At 41.0% G+C, this 23,381-nt stretch overlaps 1 protein-coding gene across 1 annotated transcript in view; it reads left to right on the top strand.

Annotated features, from left to right (window-relative positions):
* The window catches only part of PHPT1 (phosphohistidine phosphatase 1), a gene marked incomplete in the record, with an annotated part of 92,195 nt that extends 76,527 nt beyond the window's left edge, over positions 1-15,668 (top strand). Inside the window, 1 exon segment of the mRNA XM_044057806.1 lies at positions 15,109-15,668. Coding sequence (XP_043913741.1) covers positions 15,109-15,201 — 93 coding nt within the window.
* Between the last annotated feature and the right edge of the window lie 7,713 nt (positions 15,669-23,381).

Raw genomic sequence — 23,381 nt, 5'->3', positions numbered from 1 at the left:
GGATCCATGGAGTTAGTGTTCTTGTGTTTGGATGGGACGGTTAACACACTGGTAATCATTGGTGGTGATTGGACGGGGCTGTTGCCCAGTGGTAATAACTGGTGGTGGTTGGATGAGGCTGTTAACACTGGGGTACTCATTGGTGGTGGTGGTGTGGGCTGAAGGAGGAGGAGGATAATGAAGGGTAGTTTGAACTAAATGTATCGGACAATACGTTGGTGTCTTGTGGGTCAGAATAGGTGGTATCAAGAAAGCTAAATGGCTCAGTGCTGTGAATTATTCCTAGCGTAGTTCAAAAAAAAAAAAAAGCTTTGCAATTATCAGTGGATAAACTGATTAATTCCAACTTGGCTTTGCAGGTGCTGATGTTACTGCAGAGTTCTTTGTTTACTTTTATGAGGTTACTTCTTGGGTGGGGTTGTGGTTTGAGATTCTTTTTTTTTTTTTCCTGCCTCTCCTTAGGGCCAGCATTTTTTTTTCTTTTACTGTAACGTTAGTTGATACTAGGGGGGGGTTCAGTTTTTTTTTCTCACTTTTACTGTAACTTTTGTTGATACTGGGGTTTGTTTCTAAGTTTACCTTTGTATTTGTGGAAGATAGGGGAGATGCCTCAATACAGATGTTTAGGTGGGAATAGAAATCATTGGTATAAGTAGATGCAATTGGTATGGGATCCCTATAAGATAGAAGCCCTTTAAACTCTCATAGGTCCTCAAACGGTGCCAGAAGATTGACCCTGGAGAACTCTATGAACAATGTAGAATTGGAGTGCATCTTGGGGTCGTTGCAGAAGAAGAAAATAGCATGCTGATCTGACTTGACCAGTGATAGACAGGCTTGGAGAGTACTTGTGCTATAATCTCAAGTAACGTTGAGCCCAAAGTAAAGGACGGTACTGTCTGCTCTATATAATTTGCGTAAATGCTTGGGAGCCTCTGTGCTTAATTGTTTGTGGTGTATGACGGACAGTTTATAGATGGGTAGTTGAACTCTGCCTGTACAAATGTGTCAGATTCAATAGTTAAGGAATCTAATTTGTTTAAGTAGGTGTATTTGGGCAACTTGAAAGGGGATATGTAGTTAGCATTAATATTATCTGTGGATGCAGTTAGCATTAATATCAGTGGAAGATTTACAGGAGTTCTACACCATTATTCTGATGGATTATCATTGAGTTGTTGATGTGTGACGGAATATAGACACTCTCACTGTAAGTGTTCTACACCAGGACACGTGAATGAGTGAGCATTTAAACCCTGGTAGAAGGGGAGAGTGGTCACTGCTTGGAGCCAAGTTTCCATAGTTGTACAAATGTGTATGCTTGTAGAATGTTAAGGTCTTGAGGTTGGGCATTTTCTTGTTTTTTAAAGTTCTAGAACTGGGTCATGCCACACTGAAATAAACCTGATTGGGATTTGTTAATCTGGTTAATTTAGAAGACTGACTCTACCTAAAAAGTCCCAGGGGGGTAGAAGATATCTTAGTCAGCTGCAGACATCCTTATGGGAAAGGTGATGGCTACCCTTGATGAGGGAGGGAAGACTGCTGTCTCCCTCCAAGCTCTCACAAATTGGTTCCCACCCAGAATCGCACTAGTTGCTGAGCTGATTGTAGAAGTCTTTTTTTGTTTGTACTGTGGTATCATTTTCATGATGGCAAGATATTACTAGAGTATTTTGTTTCAGGCTGAAAAACATTCAGTGATAGCTCAGACATGTCTCATTTCATATTTTCCAAGTTGGAATGTCTAAGGTTGTTCACTTTCAAATGGGCACCAACCTTGTCATTTGCATGCTTAAAATGACAGGATCTGAGTGCATTGGCGACCTCGCAACTTACTTATTTTTTCTTAACATAATGAGTGGTGCATCAGTCTGTCAGACTGTACTGTTACTGGTGCATTAATGTGTCTACTTTCGTGTTACTTAATCACGAGAATAGTATCATGTCAAAGAATGCACAAGCAGTGTTAGAGGCTTAAGGACATTACTTAGGTGACTCTTGTTTGTTGTGTTGGATGGACGTGTTCTAGTGAGCATTGCAGGTGGGATGTATATTTTTGTGGTTCGTGTCTTGGGTGTTTTGCTTGGGAAGGGATTCCGTTCATATCAGTTAAGTATTGACTCCAGGTCCTTCCGACTATGAACCATTGCTGCCTGGGAGCTGTCCTCTAGAAACACCGTTGGGCCTCATTCTAGGATTCTGCCCCTAGCTCTCCATGCTGAGGCCATTAAGTTAATAGACCTGTAGTTCCCCTGATTTTTTCCTTTAACCTCCATATACAAGAGGTACCATATTTGCCATCTTCCAGTTTGTTTGAAGCTCTTGCACTAGTCAGTGATGTATCTCCATCATGGGCTCTGTCAGTACATTGGCCAGATTTCTGAGGACTCTGGGAAGCAGTCCATCAGGTCTTTGTATTTATCTTCCATAAGAAAAGCCCATTCCTTCTTAATCTCCTCCATCTCTCTGTTCCAGTCGTGGTCTGTTGGTTTTGATTTGTTTTGAAGACCATAATACAGTAATTTTCCAGATTGTTTGTTTTCTTTTCTTAGACTTGGATGTTTTCAGCTGTAGACTTTTGCACGTGTTGACAGTTTTCACACCTGTCTTAGTCTTGTTTGGGTCTGCAAGGTCCACCCTACCTTAGTCTTGCTTTCCTTGGAAAAGTCTTTGAAGGCTGTGGGGAATTTCCTCAATGCCCTCGCCAAATCTCCCCTAGTAATATAAATACTACCTCCGGTCTCCACTGAAAAAAGGCCAGTAACCTAGTGGGACTAACCTGGTTAACAAAGGATTAATAAAAAATAAATACAATCTTTTTCTTTCTTTTGCCCTTATAATGGAGTAAGTCCACCTCTTTTTCCATAGTATGTTTGTCTTTAGTATTAGCTTCATTGTTTTTTTTATTTTTTTGTTTGTGTGTGTGTCTGTGTGTGTGTGTGTGTGTGTGTGTAATGTATTCGTTTCTAATAAGCTTTCAGATTTCTATTCTAAATCTGTGTAGTCACCTTTCTTTGCTCATAGCTTTTTCTAAAATTGTATAATCACTGCTGTACGTAACTTCTTGCATTTTGTAAAATGTCCCGGTCCCTGTCCTCTCATCATAGCTGTTTAAATTCTTCCTGTAATTCTTAACTTACGAAGAGAATATGTAGCTAGTAATTTTCAAACCTTTCTTTGTGATAATTCTGTTAACACAACATTCATACCATTTATTTTTTTCTGCATATGTGTATATATCTATATTGTTTTTTTCTATAGAGAGTATGAATACCACGTTGGGTTCTGCTGAAAATAAGCTCTGCCTAGTGGGATAACTTGGTCATAAAAGTTAAATAAAGATATGTAATGTCATGGTAATTGCTGAGCAGTAAATGTCTATCTGTAAGAAGGTCCATAGAAGGTGAATAGTAAGAGGCGGTGATGAGGTCTAGGAGGTTGATGTCCTTCCATTTCACTGTTGCAGTGTTCTTTACAATAGGTATCCCCTGCCAAAGGCACCCTGACATCCGGCCAGTGTACCAAAGCTTTTAGGTTACTTTGTTATGCTCTACATCCCATGTGTGTGCCTTGCATAGCATAGGGCATAAAGATGACATCTGGACTTACCATCTTCAGAAATTCTTTGCCACCAATCCAAACGCCATCTCTTGATCATTGGTCTGAATGCCCGTTCTGTTGCTGGTTCAGCAAACCATTGCAGATAAGTGTCTCTTTGGGGTCCTTTTGTACTACTTTCTTTTATTCTTGCTTGCGGGGTTTATGCCTTCCAAGAAGGGTAAATGCCAGTGAGGGAGACTGCTTCCGCATAAAGAATGCCACAAACAGTGTCTGTTTTGCCTTTGCACCTCACACGACCATACATCCTGTTCTATCTGTCAGGCCTTTGTATCTAAAATCCTTCTTAGTAGACTCTCTCTCCTTTGGTGCTTTTATCTTGAAAACCAGCTTCTTGCAAAGGACACGATGGAGGGAACTTCCCACTCTAAGGGACAGCAGTCAGTGAAGGAAGGCCAACCAGCCTTCTGCTGTTCAGCTTCCATTGAACGTCTCTCCTGAGGAGTGAATTCTTTGAGGCATTGCAGACGTCTGCTCTGGATGTTCAGGGGAAACCACGGTTGATTATCTCGGAGGGGCCTAGGGATGTTCCTCAAATATTATTTGGAGAAGTCCGTACTACCATTATTGAATGATGTACTGGGTCAGAGCCTTCCAGATGTTGTAAGGGCGGATGTCCTATTGAAGAAAAAGCAAAAGACTAAACATATTACTCCTGCTGCCAAGGATCCAGCAGTTCTTCTTCACTCAGGGCTTGTTTAGTGCTTTGATGGTATTGAAACCTCCTCAGGGAATTTCTGTTCCAGCCCCCCTTTTTCCTCTACTCCCCAAAAAGACCCAGGGAACAAGATTCCTCTGAAGAGCAGCGAGATTCAGATGAGGAATTACTTGCTTACTCTTCCCAGATTCCCTCTCCTTTGGACTATGTATCCGAGGAAAGAGAGTAATCTACCAGATGTTCATCGTGTTTCACTGTTGCAGTCATGACTGTAGGGTTCTCCCCTGCCGGCAGGCAGTCCTCTGTCGGCCAGAATCCCAAAGTTTGGGTCTGGCATCGGCTGCTCAGCCATGCTCCCTGACATCAGAGCGCCAGGAGTACAAAGCTGGCAGCCGACGCCATGTTCTCCAGTCTTTCTTGCCGTGCGGTGATAGCAGTTTGCAAGTGCCGGTCGGCTGACTCCTGACAATTTTTTCTAAACGTACTTCAGTCCGAAGACTGACTTCTCCTTCTCAAAGCTAAGTACCCCGTTGGGGAAACTTTTTTTTCTTGCTCCAGTCCGATTGTCAGAAAAAGTTAATTGTATTTCATGTGGGAAGCAAATACCTCCTAAGGATTTTCATTCTTACTGCATTCCTTGCTTAGGCCCTGACCACGATGTAGCTAGTTGTCGGTTTTGTGCTAGATTTAATCAACGTACGATTAAACGAAGGTACGATTTTGCATTTCATTACTTCGGTAGGCGTTTTAATTACAAAATGTCGTCTGACATGCTTCCGGCTACCGGAGTTCACAAACGACGCAAGGATAAAGACAGGCCTCCGAGGTCCAAATCGGACTATATTGTACAAGTGGAGCCAGCTTCAGGTTCGGCTGTCGTCAGCGAGGCGCTTTTGCAGCCCTTCTAGTCGGCCATTTCGGAACCAATGGCCGAAACTGACTCCCACGAGGAGCCAACTAGGCCTTTGAATATTTTAGTTGCATGACCTTCGGACAGTGCTCCTTTGGATGGTTCCGGAGCCGCTGTGCAGGTACCGGCTTCCGAAGGGGTTTTCAGGCCTACTCAGCTTCTGATAAAGGCAAAGACAAAGGCAAAGACTCCTTCCAAATCAAAGACTACAGCCCAGGCCTCTTCTGATCCGGGACCCAAGTCTCAGAAACAGTTACTTACTATGATTAGGGGTTCACATCCCCCTCCAGATAAAAGGCCTAGGCAGGAATTGTATTATGACTCCTCTGATCAGGCTTCTGTTTGTTCCTCTGACCAGGATTATTCTTTCCCTCCTCATGAGGACTCTGATGCTGAGGAATCCATTCCTTCAGCTTCTCCCCCTGAGGATTTTTCTTTTGGGGAAACTTTACATGAAATGAGGGAACATTTTCACTGGGAAGGACAGGAGTACTCTGAATCTAAGAAAAGACTTGGGGATTTTCTTCTTCTTCCCCAACATAGACCCCTGGCTATCCCTCCTATTTTGGATATTGTGGATGATGCTTTTTCGGAGGCCAACTTAACTCCTGACTCTTTTCCTCCAGCTCCTGTTAAGCCAGACAGATATTATAGGGTTCCCGATTCCCACCAGTTTTTATACAAAAATCCTACTGCTGATCCTGAAACCATTTCTCAGGGCCCTAAGGGGGTTAAGGCCGCTTCTGCTAAAAACCCCATTCCCACTGAGAAGGATTCCAGATCTTTAGAAAGATGGGGCAAAAAAGTGTACACTTCTGCAACTTTATCTATTAGGGCGTTAAACTGTCAATTTCATATGCTGAAATAACAGCAATTTCTTCTGTCTGTTTTGAAACAAAAGCTAACTTCCATTTCCGCTTGTGCAGATGATAAGGAATTACATGACTTAATGCACGTCACTGAACAAGTAGGGAAGCTTGGTTTACACTGTGGTTTTGATGCCTTGGAGGCTTCTTGTAGGGCTGCTGCCTCTGGCACAGTCATTAGACGGCATGCTTGGTTAAAGGAACAAAACTTGCCAGATCAAGTAAAATCTAAGTTATTGGATGCTCCTGTTCAGCATAATGTTTTGTTTGGATCTAAGGTTGAAAAGGTGATAAAGAAGATGGAGGACAAGGCAAAGTCCATACAAACGGTTAAGGATTTCTTACAAGTACAGCCACCCAGATTTAGTAGGAATTGGCCTACTAAAAATTGGTCCTTTCCCAATTCAGACAGGCCTCAGAGGGGTAGATACAGACGCTCTCAAGGAAGGCCCCAAACACAAGCCTCTTACAGACCAAGACAGTGGACTGCTTCCACCCCTAGGGGTGGAGAGGACAGGTCGCAAGCTCATAGAAAACAGGCTCAATGACTCCCTCTGTTGGGCTGCAGGAACTTCTTGCCTGGAAGCCTCTCTCGGAGGAAAACTTTCTCTTTTTCACCTAAATTGGACTCTTATAACCCAATCAAGTGGGTTCTGGATGTGGTTTCAAGAGGTTACAAATTCCATTTTCATACCCTACCAAGACCAAGCAGTTAGCCGGATCTACCAAAACATCAATGGTTAGAGGCCTTAAAACCAGGTGGAAGCCCTCTTGGCTATGAAAGCCATAGAACTGGTTCCACTTTCAGAAATGGGACAAGGTTTTTACTCGTGGCTCTTTCTAGTCCCCAGAAAGCAAAATTCATGGAGACCCATTCTGGATCTATCAGTCTTGAACACTTTTTTCGAGATACCAAAATTCAAGATGCTTACTCTACAGCAGCTACTTCCAATGCTGACCAAAAATGCATGGATGGTAACTTTGGATTTAAAGGAGGCTTATTTACACATTCCCATCAGGCAGGAGTGCAGAAAATGCCTCGGGTTCAAGGCCGGATCGAGGCACTATCAATTCTCTGCGCTGCCCTTTGGATTGTCTACTGCGCCCAGGCTCTTCACCAAATGCCTGGCTCCAGTAGTAGCTTATTGTAGACTCAAGGGAATTCAAATTTACCCTTATCTGGACGACTGTCCTATTCAGGCAGACAGCAAGGATGTCTTACTCCAGCATCTAGAATTTGTTCAGAAACTTCTCAAGTTCCTGGGATTCACTGTAAACATAAAGTCAAATTTGACACCCTCACAACAGATAACTTTTCTGGGGGCTCTTCTAAACCCAAAAACCCAGATGGCATTTCTGACATACAAAAAACAATTAGAGCTGGCTTCAACTTTCAAAACCTTGGCATCATTAACTCAGCTTTCTGCAAGGAAATTCCTGCAGGCTTTGGGTTACATGGCCTTCTGCATCCTTCTCGTACCATATGCAAGACTACATATGAGGAAAATACAGTGGTACCTAAAGTGTATGGTCTCAGCATTGCCACAGTTTAGACATACAGATCACCGTCCTGCCTTGTCTTCCAAAGGAATTCCTTTGGTGGTCCAAGGCATGTACTCAAAACAAAGGGAAAGCCTTCAGTCTGCCTCCATCCAGTCTGATACTAACCACGGACGCCTCAGATTATGCATGGGGAGCCCATTTGCAGGGCAACTGTCTGCAGGGCCTTTGGACAAAGGATCAGAAGCACCTGCATATCAATTTAAAGAAAATGTTAGCCGTTCAGAATGCTCTATTGGCCTTCAAGAATCTTCTACACCCAGGACAACTACTGATACGGACAGACAACACCACGGTTATGTGGTACATAAGCAAGGGGGATCACATTCCTATCCCCTTTGCAGACTAGACATGAATCCATGGAACACAGCTCTAGCTTGCAAACTGGACCTTCAAGCTCAGTTTGTACCAGGGAAGCAAAACATCCTGGGAGACAGTCTGAGCAGAAACCTGTCAGACCCATACGAATGGATGCTGGACACCGAAATATTCAAGATGATTACAGCAGTCTGGGGATGTCCTCACATAGTCCTCTTTGCATCCCACCTCAATCATCAACTACAGATTTTTTGCACAAGGACATTCCACGAACTAGCTTGGAAAGTGGATGCACTATCATTCAGTTGGAGAAACCTCTCTGGGTATGCCTTCCTGCCTCTACCTCTTCTTCTTCCACGGGTGTTATTAAAGATCAAACAGGACAAGCCCAAGATGATGATTTTACTGGCCCCAAATTGGCCTTGACAGTTTTGGTACCCAACACTGAAAAACCTTTCTCTGGAGCCCCCTTGGGTTTTACCTCAGACTCCAAACCTTCTGTCCCAACACCAGGGTCAGGTTCTGGAGTCCCATGTCAAAACTCTCAGCCTGGCTGCCTGGTTAATCCAGGGTCTATGATTCATTCTCTCCTACCCAAGCAGGTTATGGATGTCATTTTAGAAGCCAGACGTCCTAGCACTAGAAAATCTTATGCAGGAAAATGGAACAGATTTTGCACCTGGATGTAGGCTCTGGATTCCGATCCTCTTATTCCTAACATTCCTCTGATTTTACTTTACCTGACAGACCTCTTACATAAGGGTGTCTCATTTTCTTCCATAAAGATACATGCCTCTGCTATTTCTGCTCATTATAATACAGAGCCTCCAATCTTTTCCCACCAGCTCATGAGACAGTTTCTCAGAGGAGCTAAGAACTTAAGGCCCCCTAGGTCTCCACCCGTTCCTGCCTGGGATCTCAACTATGTTTTGGAAAAACTCACCTTACCTCCTTTTGAGCCTGCTGCCACATCTGACATCAAGTTTTTATCTTGGAAGACAGCCATTCTGTTAGCTCTGACCTCTGCCAGGAGAGTTTCGGAGTTGCAAGCTCTCATGGCTGTGGAACCTTATATTATTTTTCAGCAAGAAAGGGTATCTTTAAGGACTAATCCTACTTTCATGCCTAAGGTGGTTTCCAAAGTGGCTTTAAATCAAACTATTCACCTGCCAACTTTTTTCCCCAGTCCTCAAAATAGGGGGGAAAGGATCTTGCATTCCTTGTATGTGCGAAGACCACTGCATTTTTACCTGGACAGAACCAAGGACCTCAGGAAATCAGAGCAATTGTTTGTATCTTATGCTTCAAGTTCCCAAGGTAAAGCCATTTCAAAACGGACCATTTCTAAATAGATTGCTCATGGAATCAGATTTTGTTGTTCACACCATGGAAAGCAAATCCCAGGGAGTATTAGGACTCACTCTACCAGAGCTGCTGCCACTTCAGCTGCCTTCCTCAGGGGAGTTCCTACCAAAGACATTTTGGAAGCTGCAACTTGGAGTTCAGTGCATACTTTTTCTAAGCACTACAATCTACCTCTCTACTCTCTAGGGCAGGCTTTGTTTCTGCAGTCTTGCAGGGCCTTTTAGGCGCCCCCTCAACTTTGACCACCTCCCTTTTATTCTGCTTTGGGATTCAACCCTACAGTCATGACTGCAACAGTGAAACACGATGAACATAGTACAGTTGTGTACACTTACCATAAATGTAGATGTTCAAGTGTCTTCACTGTTGCAGTCTGCTACCTCCCTCCTGTCCCCTCTTATTTTTTCCTTTGTGTGGTTCCCTTCTTCACCCTTCTTCTGAGGTGTATTTGCAAAGGGTATGGGATTTTACTCATTTTGGAACTCCTGACATCTGGGGCAAGAAAAACTGGAGAACATGGCGTCGGCTGCCAGCTTTGTACTCCTGGTGCTCTGACGTCAGGGAGCATGGTTGAGCAGCCGACGCCGGACCCAGACTTTGGGATTCTGGCCGACCGAGGACTGCCTGCCGGCAGGGGAGAACCCTACAGTCATGACTGCAACAGTGAAGACACTCTTAACATCTACATTTATGGTAAGTGTACACAACTGTACTTTCTGATGATCCCTTTGAAGAGATGTCTTTTGAGGACATTATTTCCAGGATGATGGAGTTCTTTAATAGGATACAATTGACTTTTGTGCAATCCTTTTTTGAGTTTATATAATCATTGTAATAATTGTACATGATCAGCCTTGCAAGTGCGTATTTGTATTGGTTCATCTCTCTCTTCTGTAATTTGCAGTTTCTGTAATTGTTAATCTTGATTTTTACTGTTTCTGAAACCATGTAAAATGTTGGCGTTTTTGGAGCTTTTCTCCTCTGGTCTCCTTTGAAAAGGGCTTTTGTGGCCCAGCTGGACTAACTCAGTTAAATGTCAAATTAATAAGTAAATAAATTGTGCTCGGGTTTATGAGGTACATAAAAGGTATTATGAGTTGCTGCAGATGGATTCTCTGTGGCCTTCTGCTGTTCCTCCTGTTATGGCTGCCTTGGATGCATTTTCCACTGCTTCTAAGGCTCCAGACTCTCTGCCTCCTGCTCCCAAGAAGCCTGAAAGATTCTATAGGGTGCCTGAGGACTTTAAATTTTTGTACAAGTGTCCTTCTGCTGACCCCCTCGATGTCTGTTGCTTCTGACATACCCTCTCGATTGTTACCTTCTCCCAAGTTACTGCCCTCTTAAGATAGCAGGGCCATGGAAAGACTAGACAAGAAGGTTTCTACATCCGCTACCTTGACTTTTAGTGCTGCTGATTATTTAACCCATATGTCCAGGTATTTGTTGGCTGTCCTATCCCAGGCCTGTCCATTATTAATCAGGGGTATTTCATGGTGCCCTCCTTTTGAAAGTTGTTCCTTCAGACTTTGTTCCCTCTTTTGCTTCCTTGGGCTTTTCTGGTGTCTCTGGAGCTCAGAGCTCCTTATCTCCATATCCTGATCCATCCCCTTTAAAGGAGGTTTTCACTTTTCTCACTTGCTTCCTGGCATTTTCAGTTCTCTGCTTTGCCTTTTGGCCTTTCTGCTGCCCCAGTGGTGTTTACCAAATACCTTGCTGCTGTGATTGCTTTCTTCAGGCTTCAGGGGATCCAAGTTTTTCATTACTTGGATGACCTCCTGTTTCAGGCATACTTTCCAGAGATCCTGTTACAGAATCTTCACTTTGCCATTTCTCTTCTGCGAGGCCTGGGGTTCACAATTAAGTTCAAAAGCCTTTTCTGACTCCTTCTCAAGACCGTGTTTTTTGGGGGTTTAAGGATCCAGACTCTGCCTATGCTGGCAAACCTGCCTCCTTCCAAGGCCTTGACATTCCATTTTCTTCTTTCAAATTCTTCTTCCTCTAGCCTGTATAACAGCCATGGAGTTTCTGAGAGCTCTGAGGTTTATGGCATACCATCCCTATGCTGCCTCTGGCCAAACTCCACGTGGGAATTTTTCAATGGCTTCTGAAGTCAGTTTGGCTTCAACCAGCACATCCTCTAGTTTGTAGTTCCTGTTCTACCTTGTCTCAAGAAAGGACTTCAGTGGTGGATTCAGCAGTTATCTCTAAATCCAAATCAGGGCTCCATTTTCATCCCCCTCTTCCCTCTCAGGAACTGTTCGGATGCTTCAGACATGGGATGGGGAGCAGCTTTTGGCTCCCTAAAGGGGCTTTTCATGCTCTGTTCTCCCTGGGACCTGTCAAGGTATTTACAGACAATACCACAATGATGTGGTATATAAACAGGGGGGGGACAAGCTCTTGTCTCATCTTTGCCAGTGGGCACTCCTGGTGTGGGAACTTGCTATCCAGCATCAAGTGACTGTTCAGTCAGTTTACATTCCCTCAGGTCAATATATTGTGGCAGATGCTCTGAGCAGATCTTTAACTCAATCCCACGAATGGATGCTTCACAGGGATGTGTTTCTGGATATTGTCCATCAGTGGGGTACTCCTCAAATAGATCTTTTTGCCTCTCCTATGAGCAGACAACTTCCTCTCTTTTGTACCAGAGTCCCAGGTCCTCTGGTTTGGAAGGTGGACACCCTATCTTTATCTTGGAAGGGGATGTTTTCTTTACACTTTCCCTCCCCCTCATTCCAAAAGTCCTGTTCAAAATTCAACAGGATGCTCCCAAAATCTTGTTGGGTGACTCCCATTTGTCTGTGACAGCATTGGGTTCCCTCTTCTTCTGCATTTAGCCAAGGGCAGTTATCACAGGGTGGACCTACTCACACAAGACAAAGGATCTTTCATCCATCCCCACTTGTCCACTCTTCAGCTGATACCATGTGTGATAGGACTTTAATTTCACATGCACACCTTTTTACTGAGAACATCCTTAGGGTCCTGCAGGAGGCCAGGAAACCCAATACCAGGAAATCCCACTTATCCAAATGGAAGAGGTTTTCTGTTTGGCATCTTTCTCACCACCTGGATCCACTTTCTGTGGGTGTTTTTTGTTCTCTCTTATGTGTGTGAATTGCTCAATGCGGGATTGACTTTTATTCCTCTTAAGGCCCACTTATCCACTGTCTCTGCTTGTCTGCCTTTATGTGTTCCTTTAGCTTTTAGATTTAAGGCTAAACAATTCCTTAAAGGCGTCCTTCATGTTGGCACCCCAGGAAGCCTGTTCTTCCTCCTTGGGATCTTAATTTTCTTTTGGAGCAGTTGACTCAAGACTACTTTTGAGCCTGCTGCTTCATCTTCCTTGCAACATTGCTCTTGGAAGGCCGTTCTTTTCTTGGCCCTTAATTCTGCCAGATGGGTGTGTGAGCTTCAAGCCCTTATGGTTTGTCCTCCTTTTTTTGGCATTTCGTAAGGGCAGTGTGTCCTTGTGGACTAACCCTCTTATGCCCAAGGTGGTTAATGAGTTTGCCACTTAATCATTCTATTCATTTGCCTACTTTTCCCCCCTCCACATTCTGCCAGTGAGAGATGAGACTAAGTCTATTAGAAAATTTGGTCGGTTGTTTCTTTTCATCCTAGGTCCTAGGATTGGCTATATATCCAAGCAAACGGTTTCCTCTTTGATCTCAAAGACTATTTGTTTTTGTTATACTTTTCATGGTAAGAGCCTTCCTTCATCTGTGAAGGCTCATTCTGCTAGGGCTGTAGCTTCTTCTGGTGCTTTTTTTTCAAGCCTTTGGATACTAACTGTATTCTTGAGGCAGTTGCCTGGATGTCTGTGCATACATTTACCAGGCACTACAAATTGGATGGAATTTCCAGAGCTAGATCTGGTTATGCTAGGGCCATCCTTCATGGCTTCCTAGAGAGCTCTGCTGGTCCCTCCTCCACCCTCTCTTCTTCCCGGGCTTTTGCATTCTCCCTATTGTAAAGAATACTGCAACAGTAAAATGGAAGGGCATATTGCAGTTGTGCAGAATCTTACCATAAGAGTAGATGTTCTCTTCACTGTTGAAGTATTCACTCCCTCCCTCCGCTCCCTGGTCCATTTCTCTTCTGGATGTACTGTTTACCTCTCTTCCTTAGACTGGTGTTCCTACTGGGGCTCTCACTTCTGAGGATGGTATGTCCAGACATCACCTTTATGCCCTGTGCTATGCAAGGAGTATACATGTGATGTAGGGGCATACCTTAAAGCAACCTAAAGGATTCGGTATACTGGCCAGATGTGGGGCTGCCCTTGGCAGGGGATCCCTACTGAAAAGAATACTGTAGCAGTGAAGGGCAGGACATCTATCGTTATGGTAAGATTTTACACAACTGTACTTTCTTTACTCCATTGTGAATAATGTGGTCTATGTTGTTTTGAATTACAAAATACACTAATAAGTCTGGGTATTAATTACTAGTCTAGTAGCCATCTCAGTCAATGTTTGGGCAATAAATTCTTCCATAGCAAGACTGCTACTTTTAGTTTTTATTTGTATTTGATTATTGAAGCTTGTCATGCTCTATAAAAATACATATGTTCTCCTAATTCCATAGGATTTTGAACTTGGATTTATCTATTGCATTTTTATGTGCAGGAAGTCTATACGTGGCTTATGTTTAATAAGCCTAGCTTTATGCAGTCTCAAATGTGCAGACAACATTAACTGTTCTGTTTGACCTCCAGCAATAAACGCATGTATACCTAGGTTATTTGTGGTTTATACTGCTATCTTACAAACCAGGTTTGTAGAGCTGTTGATGCTTTCTTTGCAGACAAAGGCCTCATGACTGTCCGTGCTCCTTACACATAGCTGGACTGGTGTACTTGGATATATTTTAGTTCATCTTTCTAGTTAAGTTTTATGCAGGTCTAAGTAGTGACACACTGGGGATGGAAGGTTTCCTATTAAGTACTTTTCCCTAAAGTGGCAGGTGCAGTCCCATTTGTTCTGAAGCAGTCAGGTAGGTTACATATCCCACCTGGCCAACAGGCGTTGAATACTGCACCTCTGGGAGCTGATCGTAGGCCATGAACTGAAGATCACATTTGTACCTCTGTTTTTCCAGTGACATCCAAATAAATTGCAAAATCTTGCTGAGCATATGTTTTTTTCTGTGCTTGCAAGAATATTGGAAAGTCCCACCGTTTTTGGTATTCAATGAGGTTTGACATCCTGAAATTAAGCCTGCATGAACTATAATCATGTTGCTCTTGGCCTAGATAAGATGAATCACTTGCTCATTACAAAGACCATTGTTATGATTTTATGAACCTTAAGAGTCCGAGATGACTAGAACATTCTCAGTAGGAGAGCATCATTTGTAAATATTGTGTGAAATGCAACTCTGAGATGGCTGGTGATGCATCAGGAGGTGGTTAAAGATTTCTTAGACCTCAGGTAGATTGAGAAAAAAACTTTAAAATTAAAATGCGGTGGTGTTTTGAAAAATAGGGCACAGATGAGACATTGTTGCTTTCCTTTTCTGTTTGGAGAATATGCATTTTTCTTTTTCTCTGCTTTAAGGTTCTAAGCTCTCTTTAACAGGTGTTAGACTGTCCTATATTTTGTTTAGTAAAATATCACTAGTTTGCCCTTGGTGCGGTATACAAAGAACAACATAATGCCCCCAGAGTTGCCATATTTTTATGTTTTTTTGCTTTTGGCAGTTAGAGTGTGAGTGATGTAAACCCGTTGTATAATGGACGGAATTTAATTAATATATTGCTTCCTGTGCACCCGTTTCCTAAGGCTGTTTTTCTCCTTTTTCAGGGCTTTGGGCAAGCAAATCATGAAGTGTCTACAGAGAAATTAAAAGCGATGTATCCAGATTATGAGGTCACGTGGTCTAATGAAGGTTATTAGTGTGTGGAATGCATCATTTGTTAAAGATATTGCACTGATGACCCAGGTCTGTACCACTGGAAGTTCCTGGTGTCATTACTGTAGGTGAACAGCCAGAATGAGCATTATGGATACATACTCCTTTTTTTGAACTGTAAAATCCAGTATGTCAGAAGTGGCTTGTTCTGTTTGTGTGTGTTTGAATGTGTACTGAAATAAAGTGCTGTGATCACACTGTGTGATTTTTCTGTAAAGGTCTAGCACTTGGAAGTGTATTTTTTTTTAGCCTTAAAATTAAGGCTTTGCAGTGGACGAGAGGGTATTGCGCTCTCCAAATATTCAAAGCCTGAGTAATGGTACTGTTGTAGTCCTGGAAGTATTTACTGACCGAGCCCTCCATGTCTTTTCAGTATTACAGCAACTGTACTTAAGGATGACTGAAAATATGTTAAAATGTACGGATAGAAGAATAAAAATTATGTAATGTCTGTGTGCCATTTTTATTACTTAAGGGACATGTATAGCATTGCATAGCTAAAAGCTGTCCTAAACTCCCATAAGTATGTTTGATTATATTTTTCTGTTCTGATGTTTTCCAACTGTGTGTCCTAGGCTTTCAGAAGTACATTATGGTATTAATACATTGTCATTTTGTATGGGATCTGGATTCATTGAGTTAACTGTCTTCTGAAAGCCACTTGGCAAATTCACAGCAGTCTTTCATGAACTGGATAGATGTTGGTGACCTGGAAGCACTAAGTATGTGAAAATTATTTTTGACATCAGATCTAAACAAACTAGAATACCCTGCAAACATTTGCAGTATCAGAAATGCAGACTGTTATGAGTAGCTAAAACACACACAAGCAATTATATATATTCTTTTGTAATATTTTCATTGAGTTTTTTTTATAAGGAGCAAACATATTAACAAAGCAAGTAACCTTTTACACAAATTTGCATCAATCAGTTCTTACTATATGCATTACTAAAATGTATTAAACAGCCATAAACTAATCTTAAATTAATATTTCTCTATTACTGAGTTCAATTTTATCCAGTGGTTATATTCTTTGGTTATTTTGTTTTCCTCCTTATAGAAATTACTTTTTTAAATTGTTTATTGATTTTTAACATGTATACAGTATTTACAAAGAAGTAAACATTCACAAAAATAAAAGCACTGCTGTTAAAATATAAAAGTCTAGCTTCTAGTATTTATTGGAAATATTTTTACATGGAAATAGATTCACAAAGCATTTAATACTAAATGTAAAATTTCCAAATTTACCAAATCAAACATAGACATTAAAAATCCTAAATATCGATTTCTTATTTTGTGAACAATAGTTGTGACTTATCCCAGCAACCGCAAGTGATTTGCATCACTTGAATCATATATTTCTATATTTTGCACAAACTGGCAGCTCATGCTAGAAAGTTATCAAACAAGGGTGGTGACTCATATTTCCATTTGTTCTGGCAACTAGCGATTAAACTCCATAACAACTTGTATTAATAATTACCATCTTCTTGATTTAACACACCTGTTCCTATAGATGGTTGCTGTTGCTAGTAAACAATTGTCTGTCCAAAGACCTTGAAAAAAACTGTTTCTTTCCAGTATGTGTGTTTATCACAGTCCAAGCAAATTTGCACCCATTCAGCTTTGGTATCATTTTTTTGCATTTTTTGTTTTTCTTAGTTTGATTTGGTAAGTTTGGAAATTTTATTTGGAGAATTAAATGATTTGTGGATCTATTTACATGTAAAAAAATTCCAATAATTACTAAAAGTTGGACATACCAATTTTAACAGCAGTGCTTTTATTTTTTAAGTCAGTTGAAAATAAGTATCCAGAATAGTCCCAAAAATGTTTTAAAACATACATTACTAACATCAATTTATACGTTTTTGACAGCTTTTTGTGATTTTTCATCTTTAATAATGGATAGGATATTAAATACTCTTAAAGAGCTGGTATGATCTTTATATCAGCATGGATAGCACCATCATAAAACATAAACTAACTAGGTAACAGACTGACTTTACATACATACATACATACATGTGTGGTGGGAGGATGGCATAATGGTTAAGGTGTTTACCTTACAGACGCAAGGTTCAGGGTTTGATTCTCACATGGGGTAATTGGATAGGCTTGAAATGGCTCACAAGGGCAGTTAACCTAGTTTTAACCTATGAGCCTACATCTCAACTGCTTACTACAAAATGACAGCCTAGCTTGCACATGCTCAGTATTTGTACACTTGTGAAAGCCCTTGGATAGCTTCTTAAAGGTACACACACATTGATCTACATCCTCCCTTTTAAAAAGGTTGCCCTTTTCTAAAACAAGATTACAGTTAGGCATGCATTACTATGAACATTAGAAACAAAACACAATGTTTATGTCCAAGTTGCTTTAGATCTGTTACAGGGTTTACAGATGTAACCATATCTCCAAATATAACAGTTTGGACCAAATTTAGCAACGGGGACAGTCTGCTGTGCACAGCTGGCATCAGGAACGTCTGGATTCATCGCAGGAATGGGAATGTCCTCTGGAACTTCCTCTGGAATTGGAACACTGGACAACTCGCTCTGAGATGGTCTTTTTCACAGGCTATGTGTTGTGGTATAGGCTCAAGACACTGGTCTCAAATGTTTCCGATTCCACCTAAAGACTGCTTCTTTTGATACCGCAATGTACGTTCTCGGCTCTGGCGCTTCAACAGACTGGCTTTCACTGACCTGTTGCTCTTGACACATGGAACCAACCATTGACTACTGATTGGTAATGTGGTTCTGTTTTGTCTTGACAGAAGTCTCTGAGCAGGTGAACCAAGATGTTGATCACAAGAAACATTTGAGATTCAAGAGATTAAGGAAAACATCACTGTATTAACTCCTTTTGATTTCTCAAGTAACTGTTTTGCACTTTGAACTGCACGTTCTGACAAACCATTTGACTGTGGGTACTAAGGGCTACTCATGACATGAGTAAAGTCCCATTCTTCAGCAAATCTTTTGAACTGTTGGCTTGTAAACTGTGTGCCATTGTCAGAAATAACTTTGAGGGCTACCATGCACTGCAGAATGACTCTTCATCTTAGTAATGACTGTATTGGATGCTAGATTAGGAAGTAGGTCAATCTCGAACCCGAACCAATTAGAGTCTGCTAACACCAAATAATGTTGACCATTCCACTCGAAAATGTCTGTGGCTACTGTCGACCAAGGTAGCTCAGGAATCTGGTTTAGCTGAAGTGGTTCCTTCTGTTGATGTGGCTTAGTATTTTTACACAAGTACAAAATGAAAGTGCTCTCTCTGTCTTGTGACAGAAGGCCAAAATACTAGACCTGTCACCCTTTTTTTGGTAGAATCTACTCCTGGGTAACCACGATGCAAGATAGTTAATGTACTCTTTTTGCAAGAACTTTGGAACAGTAACTTTCGGATCTTTCATAATGATGACTTTGTGCGAGACAAAATCTCATCTGTGTATGGAAGTTAAGGTTGCACTTCTTGAGGTAAACAAGATTGCTTTGATGGCCATCTTTGATAAAGTGGTTGAGCCTTTGTAAAACTGCATCTGTGGCTCTGTGGTCTCTTGGCTCATCAAGACGTGGAAGAAAAAAAATTCCCATGACTTCAAAATCAAGGTTCTCATGTTCTTCTGTGGTGTTTCTGGGTAACCTGGATAAGGTATCCGCAAGATAAACAAGTTTGCTTTTCTTGTAGACAGGATTGAAATTATACTTGTGCAATCTCAACATCATGGGTTGCAGTCTGGCTGGAGCTGAATATATAGGCTTTCTCAGGATAGTGACTAAAGGTTGGTGGTCTATTCATAGGTAGGTACTAGGCCATCAGCCCTGGGGCCTATACAAGCCCAGCCAAAAAGGTACCCTGGCTTTTGCCACCCAAGAAAATTATTTTCCTGTGCCACTGTCGAGCAGAGCCACAGATTGATTTGGATAGGTCTGCCATAGACATAATCATGGAACTTTGATCATGCAGACACAATTATTAAAAGCTCTTTCTCGATCTGGGCTTACTGCAAAATTCAAAAGCATCGCAAGAAAGTGTAACTGGCTGTGAGAATTGGTGAACTAGCAATTCTCTGTTTCAGGACTTCAAATGCTCTTTGGTGTTGCTGTAACCAAGACCAGGATACATCTTTACATGTCAGCTGTCTGAGTGGTGCAAATAGTTGGCTCAAGTCTGGAATTAACTTGCCTAGATAGTTAACCATGCCAAGAAAACATTGCAGGGCTTGAAGATTGTCTGGAGCTGGCATCTCAAGAATGGCTGTTGGTTTAGAAGGGTCTGCTCATAAGCCTGAACTGGTAAATAAATGAACGACATAAGTAACCTCGTGTAGCCTGAATTTGCATGTGTGTGGATTGAGCTTAAGATTCACTTGACATGCCCTTTCTAGAACTTTTCTAAGGTTTTTGTCATCCTCTGCTTTATCATGACCTCCTCCTAGAATGCAGTCTACTATAATAGCACAAGGATACCCAGAAAAAAAATTTGCTCCATCGCACATTGAAAGACTTCACATGCAGAATTTATCCCAAATGGCATTCTCAAAAATTTGTACCTGCCAAACAGAATACTGAACGTAGTGAGCAATGAGGATTTTTTTGTCAAGCTGAATTTGCCTAAATGAACTCTCTGCATCTAAGACAGAAAAAATAGTGGCATTTGGCATCAAGGCTGCAACTTCTTTGACTGTGTGCATTGGATGATGCCTTTTTAGCAGTTTGTTCAAATCTCGTGGGTCAGTATATATTCTAAGGTCATCTGAGTTTTTCTTATGAGCTACCACCGTGGAAGATGCCCATTCAGTTGGAGCTGCAACTGGACAAATCGCACCTTGTTGCACTATTTTATCTAATTTGGCATTGACTCTGTCCTGCATGGCTATTGGAACTTTTCGTGCTGACCTGATAACTGGGCTGACATCGGAGTCTCAATTCATGGAGTACACAACTGGAAGTTTGCCTAGTTTGTCTTCGAAAAGATCAGCATAGGTAGAAAAAATCTACTGGGCAAAATTAAAGTAGTGCTAACATGGACTTCCTTGTTAAATGAAAGCAGTCCCATTTTCAAACTGTCTGTGAGCCCTAATAATGACGATGTGCCTTTTGACCACATAAAATAACAAGTCTTAGCTTCTTCCAGCAGAGTAACATGAAAGCACTACTAAGCCTTCAGTCTGAATTTCTTCACCACCATAAGCAGCAAGCTTCGCACACCTTGCTAAATGAAGCCTTTCACCGTGACGCACTCTAGCAAATGTTTCTGCTGACTTAACATTGCACTTAGAACCTCTGCCAACTTTGAGCTCTGTGGGTTTGCCATTTATCCGAACAGAGCAAAATACTTCAGGACTAATGCACCGTCCACATAAAGAGTAGGGTTGCAGCTCACTAATTGATCAACTCATTTCTTAAATGGGGGCCTTTTGATTTACAAAATTTTTTGAAATGATTCCATTTATTGCATTTGTGGCACTGCTAACAAAAAGATAAACATTTTTCCCTTTTAGATTTGACTTCCACCACAATTATGACAGTTGGCAATGAAACTAGGTTGGCGCCCAAAGTTTTCTGACTCTCTTATGCTTCACGGATACTGTGCAAACTCTGAAATTTGCTGGAAAGTTCTGGGGTTTACTAGTGAGTGCTGCAAGGGCTACAGTTGCTGCCATGTGTTTGGGCCAGTTTCTTTTAATATGCTGCATACTATCAACATGAGCTTTATCACTGTGCCTTGTAGAGCTGTTCTCATTTGTAAGCATATTTGTCTGCTTTTCTGTGAGATTGTATATCTGACAAATCTCAGTGGCCTCATTCAAAGTTAAATTACTGTGACTAAGCAAAATCTTTCTCACAGCATCATCTTTAATACCACACACAAGTCTGTCCTTTACCAACTCATCCATTAAATAACCGGATTGCACATTTTAGCTTTATTTCTTAGTATGTATGCTGCAAAAGTTTCACCAGGCTTTTGATCTCATGTATAAAATAAGTGCCTTTCCGTAGTAACAGTTGTCTGGGGATTGCACATTTCTCTAAATTTACGTCGCACTCGGGGTCCTCCCTTGACTCAGCCTCTACAACAGTAGGACCGTTTCCCCCTCTCCTGTATAGATGGGTGCATGCACAAATTAACATTCCCTTTCTGTGGCTTCTGACCTAGCTAAATTAAGCAGAAAAGTGCCTTTGTATGGTCATCTTCACCAGAAAATGCAGCCTGTATGAAAATGTCATACTGCTGCTCAAACACACTTCAGTTCTCAGCAATATTACTGTCAAACAAGTGCACTGGGTTTTCGAAATCTATCCGCTATGCCCGCAAAGTATATACGAACACACTGAACATATGGCCCTTTGTAATTATCTATGAATAAACATTTCTGTGAGCTTGTAAACATTCAAATGCACAATAAACTCTTCAAAATATTGTACTTAGGGAAATATGCCCTGTAATGGCTGTACTTTTTGAGAAATAGTTTTACTGTGACACTGCACAAACATGCAAAACTTTATACACTTCTTTTAACTCCTCTTTGCTTAATGTGAAAACCTGCATGCTTTGTGAAAATGCAGTCTCTTTCCATTTATTTTATTCGTTTTATGCAATTCTGACTTTATTTCAAACATTTTCCATAATAACTTGAATATTTTTATCAATATACATATCAGTTTATGAAAATTATTTAAAACGTTCTGTATGTCTTATTTCATATTTTACTAATAAGAAATAAGGCTGAGCAAATTTTAATACCTACAATTCGCTTCTGACCTGTTTTGTGAAGTATGCACATTTTAAGGATGATTCACTCCTCTGTATTCCACCAGTTCCAAGCAAGTGCCTTAAGCTGTTTTAGCCATGCCACCGCTAACTTCATGCCCTTTAGACATGCCGCTTCTGTCACCATGTCCTTTTAGACAGCCTACCTTTGACACCATGTCCCTCGTCTTTCTCCAACATAGATGACAAGCAGGTGGGGTATTTCGTTTAGATGCTGTAATACATAGAAACACCAGGTTGGATAGCAGCATCATAAAATACAAACAAACTGGCTAACAGACAGGCCTTGCATACATACATGCTTACAGCTTACTACAAAATGGAAGTCAGACTTGCACGTGCTTGCTATTTATACACTTGTGCAAGCCCTTGAATACCTTCTTAAATGTACATGCACACACATTGATCTACACTTTCTAAAATTCTTTATAGTGGTTTTTCCAGTTTCAGAGCAATTGCTTGATTGCGTGAAAGGTAGAAGTCTTTTTTTTATAAGTGTTGGATCTTTCTTTAGATGCAGAAAAATTCTTATTCTGCTTTTGAATTGAGTGAAATTTCTTCAGCAAGGTTTTGAAAGTTATAATAAGTATACATATGTTAGGATAGATTTGTATTCCTAAATATATAATTTAATTAAAATTCCAGTAACCTCTAATAGAATTTCTAGTGAAGAATTCATTTTATGATTTAATAATATTTTACTATAATTAATGCATTTCACAGAAGGCATAAATTCAAAGTTCTTTATCTCATTTCATAAATTGAGTCATTTGTTACCTATTGTCAGCAAGCTATCTGCAAAAGTTGAGGTTTTGGCTGGTGTTTTGAAATCTGAAATACTTCCATGTTTTTATCTCTTCTGTTTGTGAAGGGCTCTAGGGCTCTCCATCATTTAACAGAAAGAAAGGGCATCCTGACTGCAACACATGGTCCGTTTTTAATAAAGGCCAGTGATTCTGTTTACAAACTTTGTATAATCTTGATAAAGTTTCCTGGGGAAACCATAAAATTCAAGTGCATTAAACAAATAGTCCCAATTTACTGAGTAAAAGGCTTTTTCACTGTCTAAGCTGATTAAAGATCATTTCTTGTTATTCACCTTTTTCTGTATATAGAATGGTTATTACTTGTGTTGTCATTGTTGGCCTGTTGTATTATAAAGCCTGTTTGGTCATTAACAGCCATGTCTACAATGCCTTTAAATCTAGACTTTAAAATTGAAGAGAAGATTTTGTAATCTACATTTAAAAGTTAGATGGATCCTTAAAAATACACTTATTTTCCCTGCTTAAATGTGGGGGCAATTAAGGAATATTTCCAGGTTGCAGGGAGTCCTTTTAGATTTTGTATCTGTACAATTAAATCTTGA

The sequence above is a fragment of the Protopterus annectens genome, chromosome 16.part0 (genome assembly GCF_019279795.1).
Source record: "Protopterus annectens isolate FY-2018-M chromosome 16.part0, PAN1.0, whole genome shotgun sequence".
NCBI classification, from domain to species: Eukaryota; Metazoa; Chordata; order Ceratodontiformes; family Protopteridae; genus Protopterus; species Protopterus annectens.
The sequence above is the reverse complement of the archived record's forward strand: the minus strand, read 5'-3'. Positions and strand labels throughout refer to the sequence as shown.